Source organism: Sciurus vulgaris (assembly GCF_902686455.1).
Source record: "Sciurus vulgaris genome assembly, chromosome: 2".
NCBI lineage: Eukaryota > Metazoa > Chordata > Mammalia > Rodentia > Sciuridae > Sciurus > Sciurus vulgaris.
In genome coordinates, this window is record NC_136462.1 from 153,656,561 (window position 1) to 153,677,410 (window position 20,850).

Consider the following 20,850-nt stretch of genomic DNA (forward strand, 5'->3'; position numbering starts at 1 on the left):
ATAAAATATGAGAAAAATTAAAACATTTAGTTATGCATTAAACAAATCTCTCAGGTTAGCACAAGTAACATTTTTAAGAAAATTTTTTCCCAAAAAAATCAGTTAAGAATGGTCTTTTTAACATTTCAGTAAATATCTTTGGAGTCTATTTTGATAGAAGACAGCTGTATTCTATATTTGCTTTTGTTTTCTATCTATTGTGATATGTTGCTTTACTCCATATCACAATATATCATAATATATATAGCTATATGAAGAAAACCAAATCTCACAGATAAGAAGTTGGAAAAGAGAAGGAACTTTTTAATAGTATTTTCTAATTATGGATAGTGTTCTTTGATATATTAGAATTAGATTAAGTTCTTTCTTCAAGATTATATGGCAACTGAAACTATATCAATAAACTATTCATACTTGTGTTAAAATTCACTGGTTATCTTGCACTTTAAATAAATCTTTTACCAGCATAATTCTATAATATGACGTGGTGATAACTGGAAAAACATTTGTTCTTGAGTTATAGATTAAAATTTTTATAAAATTTCTTCAATATAAAAAAAAATCTGTTAATATCCCCACTGATCTCATCAGAAAAGTTTCTAAGTAGTGGGAAGACATTAAACTTAAAATAGCAGATTCATATTTTCAAAATCTAATTTGTATTTGAAAACCTGAATTTTAGTATTGGGAAAAAAAATACCTGCAGTAGATTTCTTTGAACTGACAGGCTTACTTCATTAATTTTCAAGAAAAATCTGCCAAATATCTGTCTGAATAACCACAGTTTGTCTGTTGGTCATTTTTTCTAGTAAAAATGATGTTTAATGAAAATTTTTAAAAAAGGGGCTAGTTTAGCTTGTAGCCAAATAATCATCCAAAAACTTTTCCTTGAGATAACTATAGTATTTCTGTGTGCAGTCCATGTGTTTTTTATATAATTCACATTTCATCATATATGCACAACACAAAAATACTAGTCATTTACTCAAGGAAAGAAATTTAATAAAATTAATGCATTTTACTGCTTGGCAAAATATTTTAAGTGTAACTGATGCTTTTTTCTCAATGCTGAAGAATACCATGATACACCTTGGTGGCTCTACCTGAATATATACCAGGAAACAGCAGTTTTATTCTTATTGCTTCCATATCAACAATGCAAATATTAAAAAAGGGAAAAAAGCAAATAACATTTGGTGCACTTTTGATAATATATTTTTACCTCTGGACACCCCCAAAAGGAGATAAGAAACCTGAGGTCCATGAGCCACACTGGGAAACCATGACTTTAAGTATTTTTTGCTAACAACCAATGTAAACCACCCACAAAATTCTGTTGAATATTGTTCAGTGGGCTCAAAGAAAATTTCCAAATTCACATAAAAAGTGATTAACACAATGTGACAATGGTTGTTCTTTATAATTAATCACCTGGAAGTATTGATAAGTATTTAATTCATCCATACCAAAATCTGCTAACTTTTAGTTTCCCTTTTTAATTTTATTTATTTTTTCAATTTATTTTTATGTAAACAAAATGGATACATGTTGTTCTCTATTTGTACATGGAGTAAAGACATACCATTTGTGTAACTCATACATTACATAGGGTAATGTTGTTCGATTCATTCTGTTATTTTTCCCTCCCCCAACCCTCCCACCCCTCTTTTCCCTCTGTACAGTCCTCCTTCCTCCATTCTTGCCCCTTCCCTCCCCATATGTGTCCTCATCTACTTATCAGTGAGATCATTCTTCCTTTGGTTTTTTGAGATTGGCTTATCTCACTTAGCATGATATTCTCCAATTTCATCCATTGCAAATGCCATAATTTTCTTCTTCTTTATGGCTGAGTAATATTCCATTGCATATATATATACCACAGTTTCTTTATTCATTCATCAATTGAAGGACATCTAGGTTGGTTATTGTGAATTGAGCAGCTATGAACATTGATGTGGCTACAGCTCTGTAGTATGCTGATTTTAAGTCCTTTGGGTAGAGGCCAAGGGGTGGGATAGCTGGGTCAAATGGTGGGTCCATTCCAAGTTTTCTAAGGAATCTCCACACTGCTTTCCAGAGTGACTGCACTAATTTGCAACCCCACCAGCAATGTATGAGTGTACCTTTTTCCCCACATCCTCTCCAATACCTATTGTTGCTTGTATTCTTGATAATCGCCATTCTAATTGGGGTGAGATGAAATCTTATGGTAGTTTTGATTTGCATTTCTCGTATTACTAGAGAAGTTAAACATTTTTTTATATATCTGTTGATTGCTTGTAGATAATCTTCTGTGAAATGTCTGTTCATTTCCTTAGCCCATTTGTTGATTGGATTATTTGTATTCTTGGTGTAGAGATTTTTGAGTTCTTTATATATTCTGGAAATCAGTGCTCTGTCTGAAGTATGAGTGGAAAAGATTTTCTCCCACTCTGTAGGCTCTCTCTTCACAGTTGCTGATAGTTCCTTCACTGAGAGAAAGCTTGTTAGTTTGAATCTATCCCAGTTATTGATTCTTTGCTTTTATTTCTTATGCTATGCGAGTCATGTTAAGGAAGTCTATGGCCATACTACCAAAAGTGCTATACAGATTCAATGCAATTCCAATTAAAATCCCAATTGACATACCTCACAGAGATAGAGCACGAAAACATGAAATTCATGTGGAAGAATAAGAAACCCAGAATAGCTAAAGCAATCCATAGCAGGATCAGTGAATGTGGGGATATCGCAATACCAGACCTTCAACTATACTACAAAGCAATAGTAACAAAAATAGCATGGTATTGGCACCAAATAGACGGTAGATCAATGGTACAGAATAGAGGACATGGACACAAACCCAAATAAATACAATTTTCTCATACTAGACAAAGGTGCCAAAAATATGCAATGGAGAAAAAATAGCCTCTTCAACCAGTGGTGCTGGGAAAACTGGAAATCCATATGCAGCAGAATGAACCTAAACCTCTATCTCTCACCCTGCACAAAACTCAACTTAAAATGGATCAAGGACCTCAGAATCAGATCAGAAACCCTGCATCTTATAGAAGAAAATGTAGGTCCAAATCTTCAACATGTCGGTCCAAGATCAGTCTTCCCGTTTTTATTAATGAGAAGGTTCTGTGGTTTCAAGTCTTGATGCAACACCATTCTTCTGTGGCAATAAGTTAATCCATGTAGAATTTGGTATAGAAACATCTCCATTGAGATCCACCTATGTTTATGATTTCTGAGACAAACACCTGTTGGTGACTGCGACTTCATCAGATTGACTTCCAGAAGATTGGGTCAATCTCAACATCTGATCCCATTTTTTAGATATTTGTGATCAATATCAGTACATGTAGGACTGCATCCATGGGGAGGCATGACAGGAAAGCGGCTCCATCGGTGCCAGAACGTGACTCAGCTGCAACTGAGGCGGGGCAGGATGCCTGGCTGAGGGTTTTCAGCCAGCAAGGCTCCTCTTCCACTTGACTGAGCCAGGGACGCTTCGAATGTTGCAAGGGAGCATTGGGGCCACCTGAGTTTGCTGTTGCATGGTGCGTTCTTCTCCCTGCGGCCTCTTTGGGTATGGCCAAATCCGCAGTCGCAGACGGTCGCATTCGGGGCCCCGCCTATGACTTCATGTCCACGTTGAACAGAGGCCTGGTCCTGCTCCGCGGCGCTGCCACCGCTCCCCCCATCTTATTTTTAAGGCTCTGAATATTTCACTGTGTATTTATCAGGATTTAACTGTGAATCCCCTTTGCTTTGCTTCAGGCCAGCTGCAAACCTGGAGTTCTGAGGTCTTTGGGAGCTCCCAAAAGCCCTCCAGTCCCTCCTTGGACACACCTGAGAGGCAGGTACTGGGCATCTGGGAAGAGTTGGGGGTTGGCAGCAGTGGCCATCTGAATGAGCAGGAATTGGCTGTGGTCTGCCAGAGCATTGGACTCCATGGACTTGAGAAAGAGGTGAGAGACCTAGGTGGGCCACCCTAGCAACTTTGCAGTGGTCACGGTTCAGTGTTGAAAAATTCCTTTACCCTTCAGACACTGGGGCAGTTCTAACACTTTCTGATCTAAAATCCTTTGCTGGCTCCCAATGCTTCTGCCCAAAGCTAAACCCTAGATACCTTTAAGAGCCTGCCTCACAAATTTATTTTGCTCTCAAACATGCTGGGTACTTGTAATGCCTTTGCTCAGAGTTCTCCCTCTGTCTGGAATGAATACCCTTTCCCTTCTCGGCATGACCCCCTTCTACTTCTCAACCCAGTGTATTATTTATGAGCCTGCCTGTCTTCACAGCAGCTGGTGGCCCCCATCCTGAATGGGTGCTGGATGAAGGGCAGTCATGCTGGATGGGCAGGTCCCACCTTGTTAAAGTTTTTTTTAGCCCTGTGCCCTTGCTGGCCTGTGAACTACTGGGCCTGGCCATGCTTCCTTTGTACATCTCCTTAGGGTTCAGCAAGTTCCTGTTCCCCCTAAGATACTGAGTATCTGTGGAATTAGAAAGTTCCACACACAATAGGCTGGAACCCAGTGAGGCTGTATAAGTTTCAAAAGACAAGAGTCAGGAGGCCTTAAGAAAGTGGCCTATACAGCTTTGGGTTTGGATAAGGACAAACAGACTGCCTTTGCTGGGCATTTGGTGCCAGAGGGAGGGAGGGAGGTGACCCTCTAAGCCTGAAGGTGGTGGTCTTTGTCTAGGAACTTGAAGACCTGTTTAACAAATTGGATCAAGATGGAGATGGCAGAGTGAGTCTTGCGGAATTCCAGGTTGGCCTGTTCAATCATGAGCCTGCTTCACTTCTGGAATCTTCTGCCCTGCTCAAATCAAGCAAGCCTTGGTCTCATTATCAGGTAAAATGGAGCACTTAAATCTCAAACTCCAGCAGTAGCTGTTGTCACTCCCTGATGACTGAGGATGCTGGCCTCTTTGCAGCCATCACTACTTGAAGTGCTCAGAAGCTGGCTCAGTGTGTGCATATACTTATGCACATGTGAAACTTTGTGGCTTAGATTTTGGAACCACACAGACCTGGGAGTGATCCAGTGTTTCTTTTACCCATCTGTGTATCACAGGGTGAGTTACTCACCTTCTCTTGAGTTTCAGGCCCATCTGTAAGATGGGGATAGTTCAGTCAACCCCTTTTAGGGATTCTGGAGGATGATGAACACTGTGTGGAACACAGCATTTCCTCAGTGGGTCTTCTCAATTGTGGGTATGGTAATATGTTCCAAAAGAGAACTCCCTCCCTACCTTTTCCCCCATTGGGTTTTGAGGGTTGGGCTGCCAAAGTCTTCTGCTATACCTTATCTAGAATCCATCCTCAATATTCCTTAGCTGAGTTCTTCCCATTCTGCAGTCCTGAATTTTACCTTTTGCACAGATATCATATCTCCATGCTATTTAAGGAAAGTGAATTTTGGGCAGCTATTTAAATTGTGACTTTGTTCAGTGAGCCAGCACTGTTTCTCTCAGCACTGGGACAGGATGGCACAGTTGCTCTGGGGATATAGTGTGGATGCTTTTTTACTGGTGGGCATCATATAGGACCAGTAGTACTGTCCCCTTACTAGGGGTGGGTACATCTGATAGTCTTAAGTTTCTGACTAAAATTAATGAGAACAGGTAAAGAAGAAAGGTGTTAGTCCCTACAGGTGAGAAAGACTGAAATGGAGTCCCAGTGAACCATGCCCCATGCTGGTTTAGTTAGACACCTCCTCTGAATAAAGCTGTCTCTGTTTGCCACTTTTGGCCTCTGGAGCAGGGTCCTAGAGTGGCTGTGCCTCTGTCCAGAGGTCATCAGTCACCCCTGGGCCCTGGTCTGGCAACTGAAGAGGACCGTGGGTCCCACATTTTCCATTAGTGGGCTCCTTACTCAGTAGTCTAACCTGCCAAGGTTCTGCAGTTAAAAATGTGCTAGAGGCTATGGTCCCTCCCAAAGTATATGGCCCACCTCACTTCCTGCCCTTGATGAGCTGCTTCTGTTCTCCTGGGCACTGCAGACACTGGGTGATTTTCCCTCATTGCCCCATACTCTGTGTACTTGAGGCCCATGCACAGCTGCATACACATATACCTACTGTGTATGTGCACACTGTGTAAGTTGTATATAAGCACACACACATACACACCACTGCAAACCCACTCTTCACTGTTCATATGTACTCACTGTACACACATCCACATCCACTGTATTTGTGCACCTAATGTATACACATACTGCCATACACATATATCCACTGTATACAGACATCCACCAAGGCCACCACAGGTGCCATGTAGGGCAGGGAGGAAGGAATTTCCTTGGGTGTGGAGAGAGCCTGGTGAGCAGAGGTCCCTGTTATTCAGGAAGTCCTGCCATCCCCAGTCCTGCTGTGTCCCAGACAAGCAGAGGGCTTAAAGGGAAGGACCCTACCTGGGGCAGAAAACAACATGGAAAATCATTCTTTGCCCTTTGAATTCTTATACTACTGAAGTCTCAGAGGCAGCTTTCTGGCTGAGAGATTTTGCCTTCTTCATAAACTCACCAACAGTGCCAAAAACCATGAGTGGTGGCCTCTGAGTTGTAAAGAAATGTGAGATTCTGCTTGGGGCCTATCATTTTTTCTCAAAGTGAATTTACCTGGTATGGCATGTATCTTCCCAGACTCTTCCTTTGGTAAGACCAGGTGCACACTGTTACTACCATGAGAGAAGAATGTCAAACCCCTTAATGTTAAATCATGTGCTAGCCAGGACTGATTGTCAGGCCAACCCAGTATGAGGCCTCAAATGGACAGTTATTAGAGGCAGGTGCCTGGGGGGTCCTTGAGAGAGCATGGGGTCAGGGGTCAGGGTCCCTGGGTGCAAATCCCTGTTCTGTGCCCTGAAGATCCAATGTGATTTTGGACATATCCTATGCCCTGCCTCTTTCGTCTAGGAAAGAAGCTAATGATAACCTGAGTTGTTTCTTGTTTTATACTTAAATGAGAAGGCATTGTCCTAAGCACAGGCTGGTAAGAGTGGAAAGCCTTAAAACATGCAGATGCTCTGGCTTCCAGTCACCCATATGCTCAGGGCAATCTTCCTTTTCCATTGTTGCAGGTATCAGAGGAGAATGGCTGCCACACTACCCCCACCACCTCATCTCTTGTGTCTGTGTGCTCAGGCCTGCGCTTCTTCTCCAGTGTTGATGATGGTAGTGGCTTTGCCTTTCCTGAGCAGGTCATCGCTACATGGGCACGGGAAGGGATTCAGAATGGCAGGGAGATCTTGCAGGTTTGGAACTGACCATTCACAGTTGCTCTGGTGGGTGGCATCCAGGGGGCAGTTGGGCTGGGTGGGGGGCATTGTTTCCACAGAGAAAGATGGAAAAAGCACCCCATGCTAGGAACAGGGCAGGATAGGTGCTCTATGCAGAATATTCCTTATAGGAAAATCTTGGAGGAAACATCTTTTCCTTCAATTTCTGCTATTATAATATAGGAAATTTACATTTTAAAAGATGATACATAAAATACAGAGAAAATAAGGGTCTGAAAAAGTGCATATGAAGTTAAGTTACTGTGTCTACATACTTTCCCCCCTTGCCACACAAAAGAGGCAAGTGCCACAAATTAGTGAAGAGGTCTAATGGGTGCCACTGTCACTCGTGTTCTGAAGAGTCCATAGGGAACCAGAATTGCTCAGAGTCCCCTGCAATAGTGCCCACTCTCCACACACCCTTCCCCACCAGGGGTTGAAAGTGAGAGGCCCATTCTTCTTTACCAACCTCCTGTTCTTGAGGGCACCCAGGAAGCTTCCTTCTGAGGCCATAGGGCCAGCCCTCAGGATTTGGAGAGAGCTCTGCCCTGGAGTGGCAGAGTCAGAGGTTCACAGGGAACAGATGAGCAAGGGAAAGACTGCCTTGGGGAAATGCCATGAGCTAGATTTATTATTTTCCTTTCCAGATTTTACTTTTTTAATAAAAAAAAGTTGTCTGCTGGCTGGTTGCTGTAAGCATATCTGTAATCCCAGCTAGCTACTCAGGAGGCTGAAATAGGCAGATTGCAAGTTTGGGGCCAACCTCAGCAAATTAGCAAGACCTTGTATCAAAATAAAAATTTAAAAAAGAACTGAGGATGTAACTCAATGACAGAGGGACCCTGAGTTCAATCCCTAATACTGTTTAAAAAATTTTTCATATATACAGAAATCTATAAAATAAGAAAGTAAGGCTGTCCCTGTTTTGTTTCCATTCCTGGAGCTCCAAGCCAGGGGCAACAACTGACAACTTGGTGGGTATTCTGTATTTTTTTCCTGGCACATAAAAAATACATATACATTCTACTTTAGAAGTTTTTTTCAAAGTTGATATCATACCATGTATCTGGCTAATTTATGTGTCCACTCTCAGACAGTGTAAGTTGTTTCCAGATTTTTCCCTATTAGAAATATCAGTATTTGTAAAAACATTCTCATGCTTCTATGCTGCAATTCTTTTTTTTTTTGAGAATATTTTTATTCTTTATTAAAGATTCCATTTTATATTTGTAAAAATTATGATAGTTACATTAAGGAAATATGATGATTTTATAAATAGTTTACAACTTTGTTCTTACAATTTGGATTATGCTACAATTCTTTGTATGGTATTCCTGAAATTACACTTTTTAACTCTTTGTAGGCTCTGTCATATTGTTTCCAAAAACACCCCTGTTAGTGAAAACCAACAGGGCATAAAGGAGTCCCAAAAAAGCCTTTCAGTCAACCTGCCTCTGTGGGTGGAGACCCTCTGGATCCCAAACTTAGCCTTTGCCATCTCTTTACTGTCCCTGACAGAATGGCAAAGCTATGTCTGGACAGCTGCCGTCATGATTGTTCAGAAAATCAGAGGCTAAATTGGGATCACCAAAACTTTCATTCAGGAAAGATAGAGAGCAGAACTGCTCTGCTGATATTTCCTTGGTGCAAGGAAAGGCATCCTGGCTGCTGTCCTGGTCTGATCAGTGATGAGGCTTTGTCTTGCCTTTTCCATTATTTCAGAACTCACTCCTTTTATTGTTTTTTGTTTGTTTGTTTGTTTTGGTACCAGGGATTGAACCCAGGGGTGCTTAACCACTGAGCTCCCCCTGCCCATCATTTTTAATGTTAAATTTTTAAAAAACTTTTTGAAACAGGTTCTTGCTAAGTTGCTTAAGGCCTTGGTACATTGCTGAGGCTGACTTTGAACTTTCGATCCTCCTGCCTCAGCCTCCCAAGCCACTGGGATTATAGGTGTGCACCACCACACCTGGCTATTGCTTTCTTTTTATCAGATGGTGTTCTCATTTCTTTTGCAATTTACCAATTGCTTTCAGGTTTTGGTTTTATTTTATTGAGATAGCAACAAAGTTGAATGAATCTCTCTCAGCACCTAGATACCTAGCAAGTACCTGTCGAGCATGTGACCTTATTGAATCCTCACATTAGTCCTGAAGGTGCTCCTATGTGTTCTTGACAGTGGGGTGACTTGGACCCAGATGGAGTCAGTAGCTTACCTGGAACTCAGGATGGGTGGAATGTCATTGAGACATCTGTTACTCCACATCTGGGCCCTTTCTGCCACATGAGGTTACCAATAACTGCTTCGTGGAGCTGCCAGCAGTAGCACAGGTCTCTGACCCTTTAAAGAGCAGTGAGCACCTGAGAGATCTTTCTTCTGGGAGGGAAGCACTGACAGAGAGAGTCCTTGACTTCCGTATCTCCAGATACCACACACCTGGCTCCTCCAGGTCTCCAACCAGTGCCATTGCACTTCTTACCTACCTCCACAGTGGGGCCCGTGATGAAGATGTTCCTCCTGGTGCTGCTCTGAGAGAAGACCCTCACTCGTTAGCAGATTATCACTAAATCATACCCTACAATACATATACCATTTCTTGCCTCATACAGTTTCTGTGGATGAGGTATTTGGAATTAGCTGAGCAGATGGTCCTAACCCCTTGTGAGGATGTAGGCAGATGTTAGCCAGTGCCACAGTCTTCCATAGGCCCATCTGGGGCTGGAGATCACTTTCAGGATGGTGCATTCACACAAGTGACAGGCTGATGCTCACCACAGGCAGCAGACCTTTGTCCCTTGCCATGTGGGCCTCTCACTAGGGCTGCTTAAGTGTCCTTACAACATGGCAGCTGGTTGCTGCAGAAGGAGCGGTCAGAGCAAGGAGGCGACCACATGTCTGGTGACTTAGGCCTGCATATCACATGCTGTTGCTTCCTTAGTATTCTGTTTGTTACACCATCAATTCTGTTTAGCGTGGAAGCGGAGCACTCAGAAGGCCAGGAGCCATGGGCTCTCTTGGAGGCTGACTCCCACATGTGCCACTGTAGTTTCTGATGACTCCTGCTCTTCGGTCAGGCAGCTGCAGCTGTGGCAGGTTTCTGTCACTTCCCCACACCCCCTCTGGTGATACCCTTGCAGAGAAGGGTGTGCTCTGTCATACAGCCTCAGTGTCCTGCTGCTCCATGTGCTCCCCATTTCTTATCCAGAGATGCTAGAAAGTGGACAGCTATGAAATTCAAGTCTTCATTTCTCAGGAGCAACCCCAAGTCCCCAGGGGAACTGGGCATGTCATGGCACCTTCTCCCATAGACTCTGATGTGATGCCTGCTTCTGGATCCTTGTGTGACTTCATAATTTTTTAGAAGTCATAGTAGGAAGCAGGAGTCAGGAATACTTGATGATGAAAAAACTAGTGTGGTAAAACATTAGTTACTGGCCAATTGAACCAAGGGTGTTCTGTTCTTTTTGTATTATTGTAAGATACACATGACATAAATTGTTCTTTTAACTTGATTTTTTCAAATTCTGAAGGGAAACAGAATCTCTCTCGGATGCACATGGCTGTGGCTCCCCTGTATGATACATCATTCTACTGACAGAATCATCTATCCTTATATGTGTTTCATAGAGATAGATGAATCAGAATTCTCTTAGTTTGAAATGGCAAAACCCCAATGCAAATAGCTTAGTCAAAAGGAGAATCTTAGGGACCTGAGTGGGTGCCAGGGAAATGGACTTCAGGTATGGCAGCATCTGAGTCAAGTGGTGGTATTGGGTTTCCCCTTTTCTCTCCTATCTTGCTTTGTTAGCTGCTGGGCAAGCCTCCTCATGTGGGGCTTCCTAAGTCTTATTCAGGACTTAACACAGTTGGCTTCTGAGGGATAAAGGACCTGCCTCCCTGGTCTCCACTTCAGTCCCCTTGAGGTGCTTGTTATGCCCTTTTTACACCTCAAACTTTCTCTAGACAAGGGGGCTCTGCCCAGCCTGGGTAGCACCCACCCCTGAGGCAGAGACAAGGATGACCGAGAACAGTGTTGATAGGGATAGGTGGCCTCATGTTTAGAGGAATACCATGGGGAACGCCTCATGACAAGGAAGTAGGGGCAGCCTCTAGAGTTACTTGGGGCTGAATAGGCATTCCCCCAACGGGAGACTTTCGTAGTCAAAGAGAGATAGTTACTGGCAGGCAATAGACATTATGGATCTGGGTCCCTGGACTGTCCTTAGGAAAGCAAGGACGTATGTTTGGAGAAGCTCCTCATCCTCTTGTGCCCACTGGGGCTTGCTACTTCCAGAGCCTGGACTTCAGCATGGATGAGAAGGTGAACCTTTTGGAGTTGACCTGGGCCCTCGACAATGAGCTCCTGACAGTTGATGGTGTTGTCCAGCAGGCAGCCCTGGCCTGCTACCGTCAGGAGCTAAGCTACCACCAGTAAGAACCCAGCAGGGACCAGGGATTGGGGTAAAACTGTGAGGTGACCAGAGCCAAGATCACACACACAAGTCACCTTTTTCTCTGAGAGACTCACTTATACTTGCTCAGATGTCAGGCAGCAGTGCAGGACTGTGACCAACAGGGATAATGGTGGCTGATATTTTCCTTCCCTTTATGCATTCATTGCAGATTAGGTATCTGGAATCCAAGGGCTCTTTGGCCTAGCTGGAGACAAAGGGCCCACAGATAAATCCTCACACATCCTGAACTCATCTAGATATGTGGCACACTGCAGGAGCTCTAGTTGCAAACTTCCTGGGTCAAAAGCCTTCTAGAAACTTTACTTACCAAGCATTGGGGGAGGGCTCCCCCCCTCCCCCTGCTCCCCCCTCTTCCTCCCTCCATACCTCCCTCAAATGGACATAGCAGCTGTAGAAAACACACTAGGAGGTGGTTGTGGGGGACAGTGAAGTCAGCATGTGCTGGCCCATATGTGGTCCTGTTAATGCATCTGTTTTTATCATATTACATAGACATGGGACTCATGGGACCAAGAGTGGGCCCAGGTGGGGCATGTCAGGTCTATGGTGGGGACCCCATCTGACCTGTCTCCTTCCCGTGGCAGAGGACAAGTGGAGCAGCTGGTGCGGGAGCGAGATAAGGCAAGACAGGACCTAGAGAGAGCCGAGAAGAGGAACCTGGAGTTTGTGAAAGAGATGGATGACTGCCACTCTGCCCTGGAGCAACTGACAGAGAAAAAAATCAAGTAGGTTCTGGGCCCAGAGCAGTGACTTCTGGGCAGCTATGGTAGCACCTCTTCACCTGGGGGCCTCTCCTGATCCCTGGCTGAGAGCAGAGGTTGGCACAGGGCTGCTGAGTGTGTGATGCAGAGCTCAGACCATGAGTTTCACCTGAGCCAGAAGACAGCTTTGGGAATGTCCTTTCTGAGAGGAGAAGGTACATCTAAAATGCAGTCCCAGTCTTTATGATGTGGATGCAAAGTGCCTTGGTGTCAGCTGTGTGTGTCCATGGGCTATGGGGAAAACTCCTGTCTCTACCCTCATATACTTCAGGGTCTGCCTTTTAAAATCTGAGGAGGCTCATTACCGGGATGTGTGCCTGTTTGACTGCGAGATTGTAGATGCTTTGAGAGTGGCTGGTGAATGGCTTCTGATTGTCTCAGCAGGTAGAAGGAACCCAGGAACCAAGATCTAATTCACATGTTACAACTCCAGTGTGCTGAGCCAAGCCCTAGTATGGTTTCAGTGTGTGGACTTGGCAGCTAGATAGACCAGGGAAAAGGACAAAAAGTCCTCTCTGGTTATAAGCCAGAAACATTTGAGGAAATACTACCCATGAGGATTTCCCAGGCTGTGGCAGGGAAGGGACTTCCTGTACTTACTGTGGGAGTCTTAGTGGGCAGTGGGTGGAGCCAGCCCAGAGCCCAGTGCTTACCACCATGTGGCCCCTAGCAGGGCTCAGCCATGTACCTCCCCCACACAAGGAGAGAAAGAGGGAGTAAGAGAAAGATGGCAGGGATGTCTTGATCACTCTGAAGACCTGTCCTGTCATCTTTGCCTCCCCTGTCATCTGTGTTTGTGGCATTTGAAAGTGACATTTTTTCACAGCAGTCCATACACTGTGGGTGTCATTCAAGATACACAGAAAGCCTCTGACACAGCCCTCGCGGGCAGTTAAAAGGATTTCGTAGGCATTTTTACCCTTCCTTATATGTCTTATGTACACCTTGGAGCATGCACTCAGCCAGCAAGGAGACTCTTGGCATCATTGTGACTTGTAGGGAAGAGAGATGAGCAGGGAGTTGGTTGGGAGGAGCCAGAGAAGTTGTGGACAGCACCTCTCTTGGTGTGGACAGACAGCCTGGGCTGTCATAGAGGCTGCAGATTGGTTCCAGTGGATGGGACACTCAGCATCCAATACCTGCCTCATGGCACTTTGCATTTGACTAAACCTTGGGTTTAGACCAAAAACCCATTCTTCCTTTGCCAAAGACACCCTGGCACCTTAGCTATGTAGCCTGAGGCTCAGAAGTTGAGGAGACAACATGGTCTCAGGCTCCCATGAAGACTTTTCTGGCTTATGAAGCTGATATGAATACTTTTGTCTATGCAGATGGTGTCTCACCTAAGAGCCTCTCCAATCCCAAATAGGCCATTTTTAATTCTGTTTTCAGCCAAAGAAACAGAGAGTCGAAGCAGTTCAGTAACTTGCCCACAATCTTGTGAGGATGCATTAAACTGAAACCTAGTCTTCTCGCTCCTATTCTTACACTAGTTTTTCTGTTTTGTTTTGTTTCCGTATCAGGGATTGAACCCGGGGTCTCTTAACCACTGAGCCACATCTCCGGCCTTTTATTTTTTTTTATTTTGAGACAGGGACTCACTAAGTTGCTTAGAGCCTTGCTAAGTTACTGAGGCTGGCTTTGAACCTGCAATCTTCCTGCCTCAGCCTCCCAAATCGCTGGGATTACAAGTGTGTGCCACTGTGCCAGGCTTGTATTGTTTCTAAGACAACTTATTTAGTTTGGGAGTACAAGAAAATGGAATCTTAAGTGAAAGAAGCACTAAGCAGTCAAGAGTTTGGTCACTTTGCTCCGGGTCAGCTGTGGTCCTTAGTCAGTTCTTCTCCACAACCTGTGTACTCAGGTCTGCACTGGGTAGAAGCAGGTCTCCACTGCCCTTCCTACAGTAGCCACCTTCCCACATGTGACAATTCACATGGGCAGGCTTTAGTCAAGGCGGGACTCTTTACTGTGTCCACCTGTGCCTACCATGTCCCCTTCCCATCCACGGTGGCTGGGGAAGACCAACACAGCAGGCCAAGGCCCACACATACCTTGATGTGGTGTTGGGAGGAATGTGCAAGAAATGGCACTGTGGCAGGATACATGTGTGTGAGAGAGTGACTGTGTAGATGTGTTTCTGAAAGAACAAGTATGTGAGTACGTGTGTGTGTGTGTGTGTGTGTGTGTGTGTGTGTGTGTATGAGAAAGAGTGTGTGTGTGAACCAGGATAGTTATACACTTGCTTCCACCAGCTACCAAATCGAAGGCCCTTGCAGGATTTTGGTAATTTTCAAGAAAGCTCAAAATTAAGTGTCCTTTCACCAAACTTAAAAAGTGTTTCCAGTTAGTCCTGAGGTAATAAATAGTGACTTCACCATAAAGAGGTGTCTGGGTAAGCCAAAAAGCCCAGATGTTGGAGGCCTACCAAGTAACATAGTCAGGGCACTTGACCTTCCTGTGGTTGAGGTGTGCCAGGGTTTCCATCTTGAGCCCCCTGCAAATGGAGTGTTTAAGTGAGTCAGTGAAAATATCTACCACATGCACATCAGATAGTGCACTAATCTCCAGGATATATAAAGAACTCAAAAAACTTAACACTCAAAAAGCAAATAACCCAATCAATAAATGGACTAAGGAACTGAACAGACAACACTTCACAGAAGATGATGTACAATTGATCAACAAATATATTTAAAAAATGTTCAATGTCTCTAGCAATTAGAGAAATGCAAATTAAAACTAAGATTTCATCTCACTCTAGTCAGAATGGCAGTTATCAAGAATATAAACAACCATAAGTGTTGGTAAAGGGGAAAAGGTACATCATACATTGTTGTTGGGACTGCAAATTGATGCAACCACTCTGGAAAGCAGTATGGAGATTCCTTAGAAAACTTGGAATGGAACCACCATTTGACCCAGCTATCCCACTCCTCAGCATATACCCAAAGGAATCAGCATACTACAGTGACACAGCCATATCAATGTTTATAGCAGCTCAATTCACAATAGCTAACTATGGAACCAACCTAGATGCCCTTCAGCAGATGAATGGATAAAGAAAATGTAGTATATGTACACAATGGAATATTACTCAACCTTAAAGAAGAATGAAATTATGGCATTTGTAGATAAACGGATGAAATTGGAGAATATCATGCTAAGTGAAATAAACCAATCCCCAAAAAACCAAAGGCCAAATGTTTTCTCTGATATGCGGATGCTGATCCATAATGGGGGTGGGTAGCAAGGAAGAATGGAGGAACTTTGGATTGGGCAGAGGGGAGGGAAAAAAGGAGAGGGGGTGTGGGCATGGGAAGGATGGTGGAATTAGATGGACATTATTACCCTATGTACTTGTATGATTGCACAAACAGTGTGACTCTGCATGGTATACAGCCAGAGAAGAGAAGTGTTCCATTTGTGTACAGTGAGTTGTAAGCATTCTGCTTTCATGTATAACTAATTAGAACAAATAAAAATTAAAAAAAAGAAGTGAGTCAGTGATGTTTCTGCTCCCATCAGCAGTTGACAGTCTCCATTCACTGGTGTGTCTGAGGAGACCAGCCCAGCTTTTGTGTGTACACTGTGGCTACATGAGTTCCTGATAGCCAAGTTGGGAAATCCTCATAGTGAAGGCTACTCTTGTCTTGACAAGGTGCTTTATCTTTTCCCTAAGCTATTCTCTTAGTTTCTGCCTTCCCAGAACTGCTTGGGAAGTTTGTTCTGGGTATCTGCAGAGTGAAACTATTTGTTAAAATAGAAATGAAAAGGGTCAAGGGTATAACTCGGTTGTAGAGCACTTGCCTAGTATGCACAAGGCCCTGGTTTCTATCCCCAGCACCGTAAAGGTGAAAAAAACAAAGCTGAAAAAAAGATGGAAAGTTTACTGAGAGAGGCCAATAGGTAGGTTACTGGAAGTCATTTCCTGTCTCGATAACCCACCCACCCCCATTCTCCTAACGTCTCTTTCAGCAATGGTTACCATTTGCTTCATGATTTTTATTTTTTTTGGCACTGGGGGATTGACCTAGAGCACTTAACTCCTGAGCCACATCCTAGCCCTTTTTATGTTTTCATTTTGAGACAAATTAAGTCTTATTAATTTGCTTAGGGTATTGTTCAATTTGCCGAGTATGGTCTTGAACTTGTGATCCTCTTGACTGAGCCCTCAGGTTGCTGGGATTACAGGTGTGTGCCACTATACCCGACAAAGAAGACTCCTTTTTTAAACAGATATATCCAACAATCTAAAAGTAAATTGACTTTGGATCATCCTCTTGAGTAACCAAGAGTTAATTTACTCAGTTGGGTTGTGTGAGGCTTGATTAACTTCCAACCCCTGGAAAGAACTTGGTGATGTCTTTTCTAGGAATTAGGATCATAAACTCTAAGGTGTTCTCTCTCTCTGAATCTGGTTGAGGGACACATGAAGAAATGCTGAGCCAAAGCCCAGAGAGCCTCTTGGGATGTTGAATCTCATTCTGTGAACAGTGGGGAAATTATCAGTAGGTTCCTGTGGGTAACTTTTATGGTTGGGTTAGATTTTTCTTAATATGTATGTTAGTAAAAAATTAGAAAATAAAAAGAAAAATAACACCAGAAATCCTACCAGTGAAAGGATCACTCTTTTCAATGTCCTTCACTTCTTTTTTCTATGCACATAATAATTTATAAGATGACATATTACATATACTTTCTGATGGCTACAGAGCATCCCGTTATGTGGGTCTGCCGTCTTTTATTTAACCTTTTTCCTTTTATTGTATATTTTAAAGATTTCTGAAGAATGGGGTGATAGGATCAAATATTGTATGTTGTAAAAGTAGTAGTTTTAAAACTAGCCAAAATAATTGTGAAGCGTTAGTCATTTGTCATAATGTTTTTTTCCTAAGGAACAGATGTCTTCCTTCCGTCTTCTTGCCCTTTGGGTATTTCTTCCAAGTTCTGAGACAAGATTAAGAGCCTGGGTTCTATCAGCTGGAAGCTGTCCCAGAGTCTCTCTCATCTTCAAGTCTAAATAGACTTGGTTTGAGAACTATGTCAGACTGTTTCAGGGATAATACTAAGATTTTATGGAAATGGTTGTTTCAAAAGATGAATGGAAATTTTGAGGTGGGGGAAATCTCCACACATCTTCCTTCTGGGAATTCCCTCTTGAGAATTCACTGTCCATAGGTTTCATGCTGCCTGTTTCCAAAAGGCCTGTGTCTTATGGAGGGAGACTGATTTTTACACACATTTGCTGTCAAAGGCCTTATCAAAGGGATGCTGCAGGGCAATGTGGTACATTGCTGTGTAGTGCAGGTTTGGTAGGTGGAAAGGCTGTGCATCAATGTGTGACATACCTGAAAGAGCTCTGCCCATTCATTCACCCCAGGACTCCAAGGGCAAGGTGCTGGCATTCACCATGTGACCCAGCAGCATCCCTTCTCTGATGAGCACCCACCTGCAGCCTGTGTGAGCAGTTCATGTGTCAAAAGGCAACTCCATCTGCTGAGCAGGATGACAAGGTCCAAGATGGCTGGCCAAGTGCTAGGGGCAGTAGAACTTCCAAGAAGAAAGTGACCCTGGGGAGGCAGGTTGCATCGCCAAAGAGCCCCAACATAGAGTACATGCTGTGTTACAGGAACCTGGAGGAGGGGTACAGGGGAAGGCTGAGTCTCCTGCGCTCGGAGGTGGAGATGGAGCGGGAGCTGATCTGGAGCAGGCCTGCAGGCAGAGGGCTGCACTGGAACAGGATGTGGGCCGCTTGAGGGCTGAGGAGGCCAGCCTCCACGAGAAGCTCACCCTGGCCCTAAAGGTATGTGGGGTGCATCCCTGGGGCACACTATGAAGATAGAAATGATTGGCAGAGCAGGGTGATGTTACATTTTCAGCCAAAGGAGAACACTTCAGCTTTGTGAGAAGTTATATTTGGCTCCCTCTAGCTCCCATTCTTTGCTCAAGGTCAGGTAACCTGAGATCAAAGAGGGCCAGCCACCACAGCCAGCATGACAGTATCTCAGAATCTTGGAGCATATATAAAGTAGCCTGCCAAAGTCCAGGTTTGTGACCTGGAGCAGATATGGCTTTGGTGAGTGTCCCCTGCCTTGAACTCCCCCTGTGTTGTCTCCAGTGAGGTTCCAGGCTGCAGGACAGGCAGCTGAAATTTAGAGGCACTCATCTTTGTGCCTGGTCCCTGCAGTGCTGTTTTTCCTCCCTTCCTAACTTGGAACCCAGTGGCTTCCTTCCACATCTGCCCTGCCTCCTGGCAGTCTGCCTCCTCTGGGAGGTACCTACCAGCCTTGTCTGTGGAATCATGTCTCTTGACCCTTCTCAGTACAGTCCCCAGTGTCTGCATATCCCACCCTTCTTCCCTGGTAGACCTCTGAGCCCTATTGATGCAATTTCAAATCCATCATTTAGGAAATAGCTCAGGCCAGGCACAGAGGCATATACCTATAATCCCAGCAATTTAGGAGGTTGAGGCAGGAGAATCTCAAATTTGAGGCAAGCCTCAGAAACTTGGTGAAACCCTGTCTGAAAAAATAAGAAGGGTTGGGCATTGTTGCTCAGTGATAGAGTACCCCTGGACTCAATCCCCAGTTCTGGGGTGGTGGGGGAGGGGATGATGCATTCACCCTTTTCTTGTATCACCCTTAACCTTTCTGAGCATGGGAGTAGGGTTCAAGAGAAGTAGAGACAATCAGGAATCAGGGATCATTGCTGAGGCCTGGGGTGACTGTGAGCCATTTTGGTAAAGCCCCACCTGTTCGGTGCAGAGGCAGTGAGTACATAGATGCCCTGCCTTCAAAGGGTTGTTCCCTGATTCCAAATGCTGTTGGTACAAGCCTTTAAGAGAAGTGACCTGCTGACATCCTCCTTCAGTTCCTAAGCCTGGTCAACACTGGCCTGTGTCTCATAGGAAAACAGCCGATTACAGAAGGAGATCGTGGAAGTGGTGGAAAAACTTTCGGATTCCGAGAAGCTAGTCCTGAAACTGCAGAACGATCTGGAGTTTGTGCTGAAAGACAAGGCAAGCCCTTCTGCTGATTCTGAGTCTTCAGAGGGGAGCCTGTGATAGTGGGTAAAAACTGTCTGCATCTTGAAAAAGAATACATAGGTGACTGAATTGTTTTTCTACTGAAATTCTAGAACAGAGAAAAAATTAGCATGGCTACTTTACTTCTATGTTCTGGCTCTTCATGACAGTGTGGGGTGTCATCTGTAACAAGGGCCAGCACCATTTGCATGGGCCTCAGACACCCATTCCCAGAGTCGGGGGCAAGGAGGACGGTTTGAGCTCTGTGCCACCTCAAGTCTCCTATGGGGCTCTCCCCATCCTCAGAGAAGAAGAGGGACTACCCAGGGACAGGGATGAAGAGGCAGAAGGTCAGAGTGGTGTACCTGGAGGTGCACAGCCCACCAGAGGGGAAGCCTGTTAGGTTCTCAGAATCAGGACTGGAGGAGCAGCTTCACCTGGCCTTAGGGCCTTCTCCTGATTGCTTGTCCTTCTCACTTTCAGCTGGAGCCACACAGCACGGAGCTCCTAGCCCAGGAGGAGCAGTTTGCAGTAATTCTGAAGGAATATGAGCTCAAGTGCCGGGTACATGTCCCACCCAACCCACCTAGCCATCTGAAACACCCCCACTTTTGTCACTGGTGCCCAGAACCCTCATATCCCTACTCTACCCCCAACCCACCCTGCAGCAGCGGCAGGAAGGGGTGCCTGTGAAATGGGCCTGTCCTGGAGGCTGTCAAGGTCTGTCTAGCTCAGAGCTTTGTCAGTGTGCAGCCCTCATCCCTCTCCCCTCCTGGATGAACAGCACTCTTGGTCTTCACATGTAGAGTGGTCCAGCAAGGGATGGTAGGAGTATCTTCTCCAGGCAGAGCTTCTGACAGAGGCTGTTCAGCCCCACATAGGCATTGCTGAGTCATGCTGTGTCCCAGGAACCAGCCAAGTTTCTGAGATGGAAGGGTCTACTTTTAGGATCAATCCTCTTGAAGTAATTTCATTATAGGACACTGGGTATAATCCAGTCTATAATCCCAGTGGTGTGGGAGGCCAAGGCAGAAGGAACACAAGTTCAAAGCCAGCCTCAGCAATTTAGCAAGGCCCTAAGCAATTTAGCAAGCCTCTGTCTCTAAATAAAAAAAAATCTAAAAGGGACTAGGGATGTGGCTCAATGATTAAGTGCTTCTGGGTTCAATCCTTGGTAACAAGTAAAAAATGAAAAAAGAAATTTCATTATAGAAAACAAACCAGAATTTATTTATTTATTTATTTAGGTAGTGAGGCCCTCAAGCAAAATATCAAGAGCCTGTCTCAAGAAAAAAAAAGAGGAGGGTCTGGGAA

The 20,850-nt window shown here is 44.4% G+C and overlaps 1 protein-coding gene across 1 annotated transcript in view; it reads left to right on the forward strand.

Moving 5' to 3' along the window:
- The window catches only part of LOC306650833 (ninein-like protein), a 136,084-nt gene that overhangs the window by 82,291 nt on the left and 32,943 nt on the right, over window positions 1-20,850 (forward strand). Inside the window, 9 exon segments of the mRNA XM_079123159.1 lie at window positions 3,766-3,956; window positions 4,692-4,844; window positions 7,075-7,248; window positions 11,568-11,704; window positions 12,333-12,473; window positions 18,142-18,214; window positions 18,220-18,315; window positions 19,420-19,530; window positions 20,020-20,100. Coding sequence (XP_078979285.1) covers window positions 3,766-3,956; window positions 4,692-4,844; window positions 7,075-7,248; window positions 11,568-11,704; window positions 12,333-12,473; window positions 18,142-18,214; window positions 18,220-18,315; window positions 19,420-19,530; window positions 20,020-20,100 — 1,157 coding nt within the window.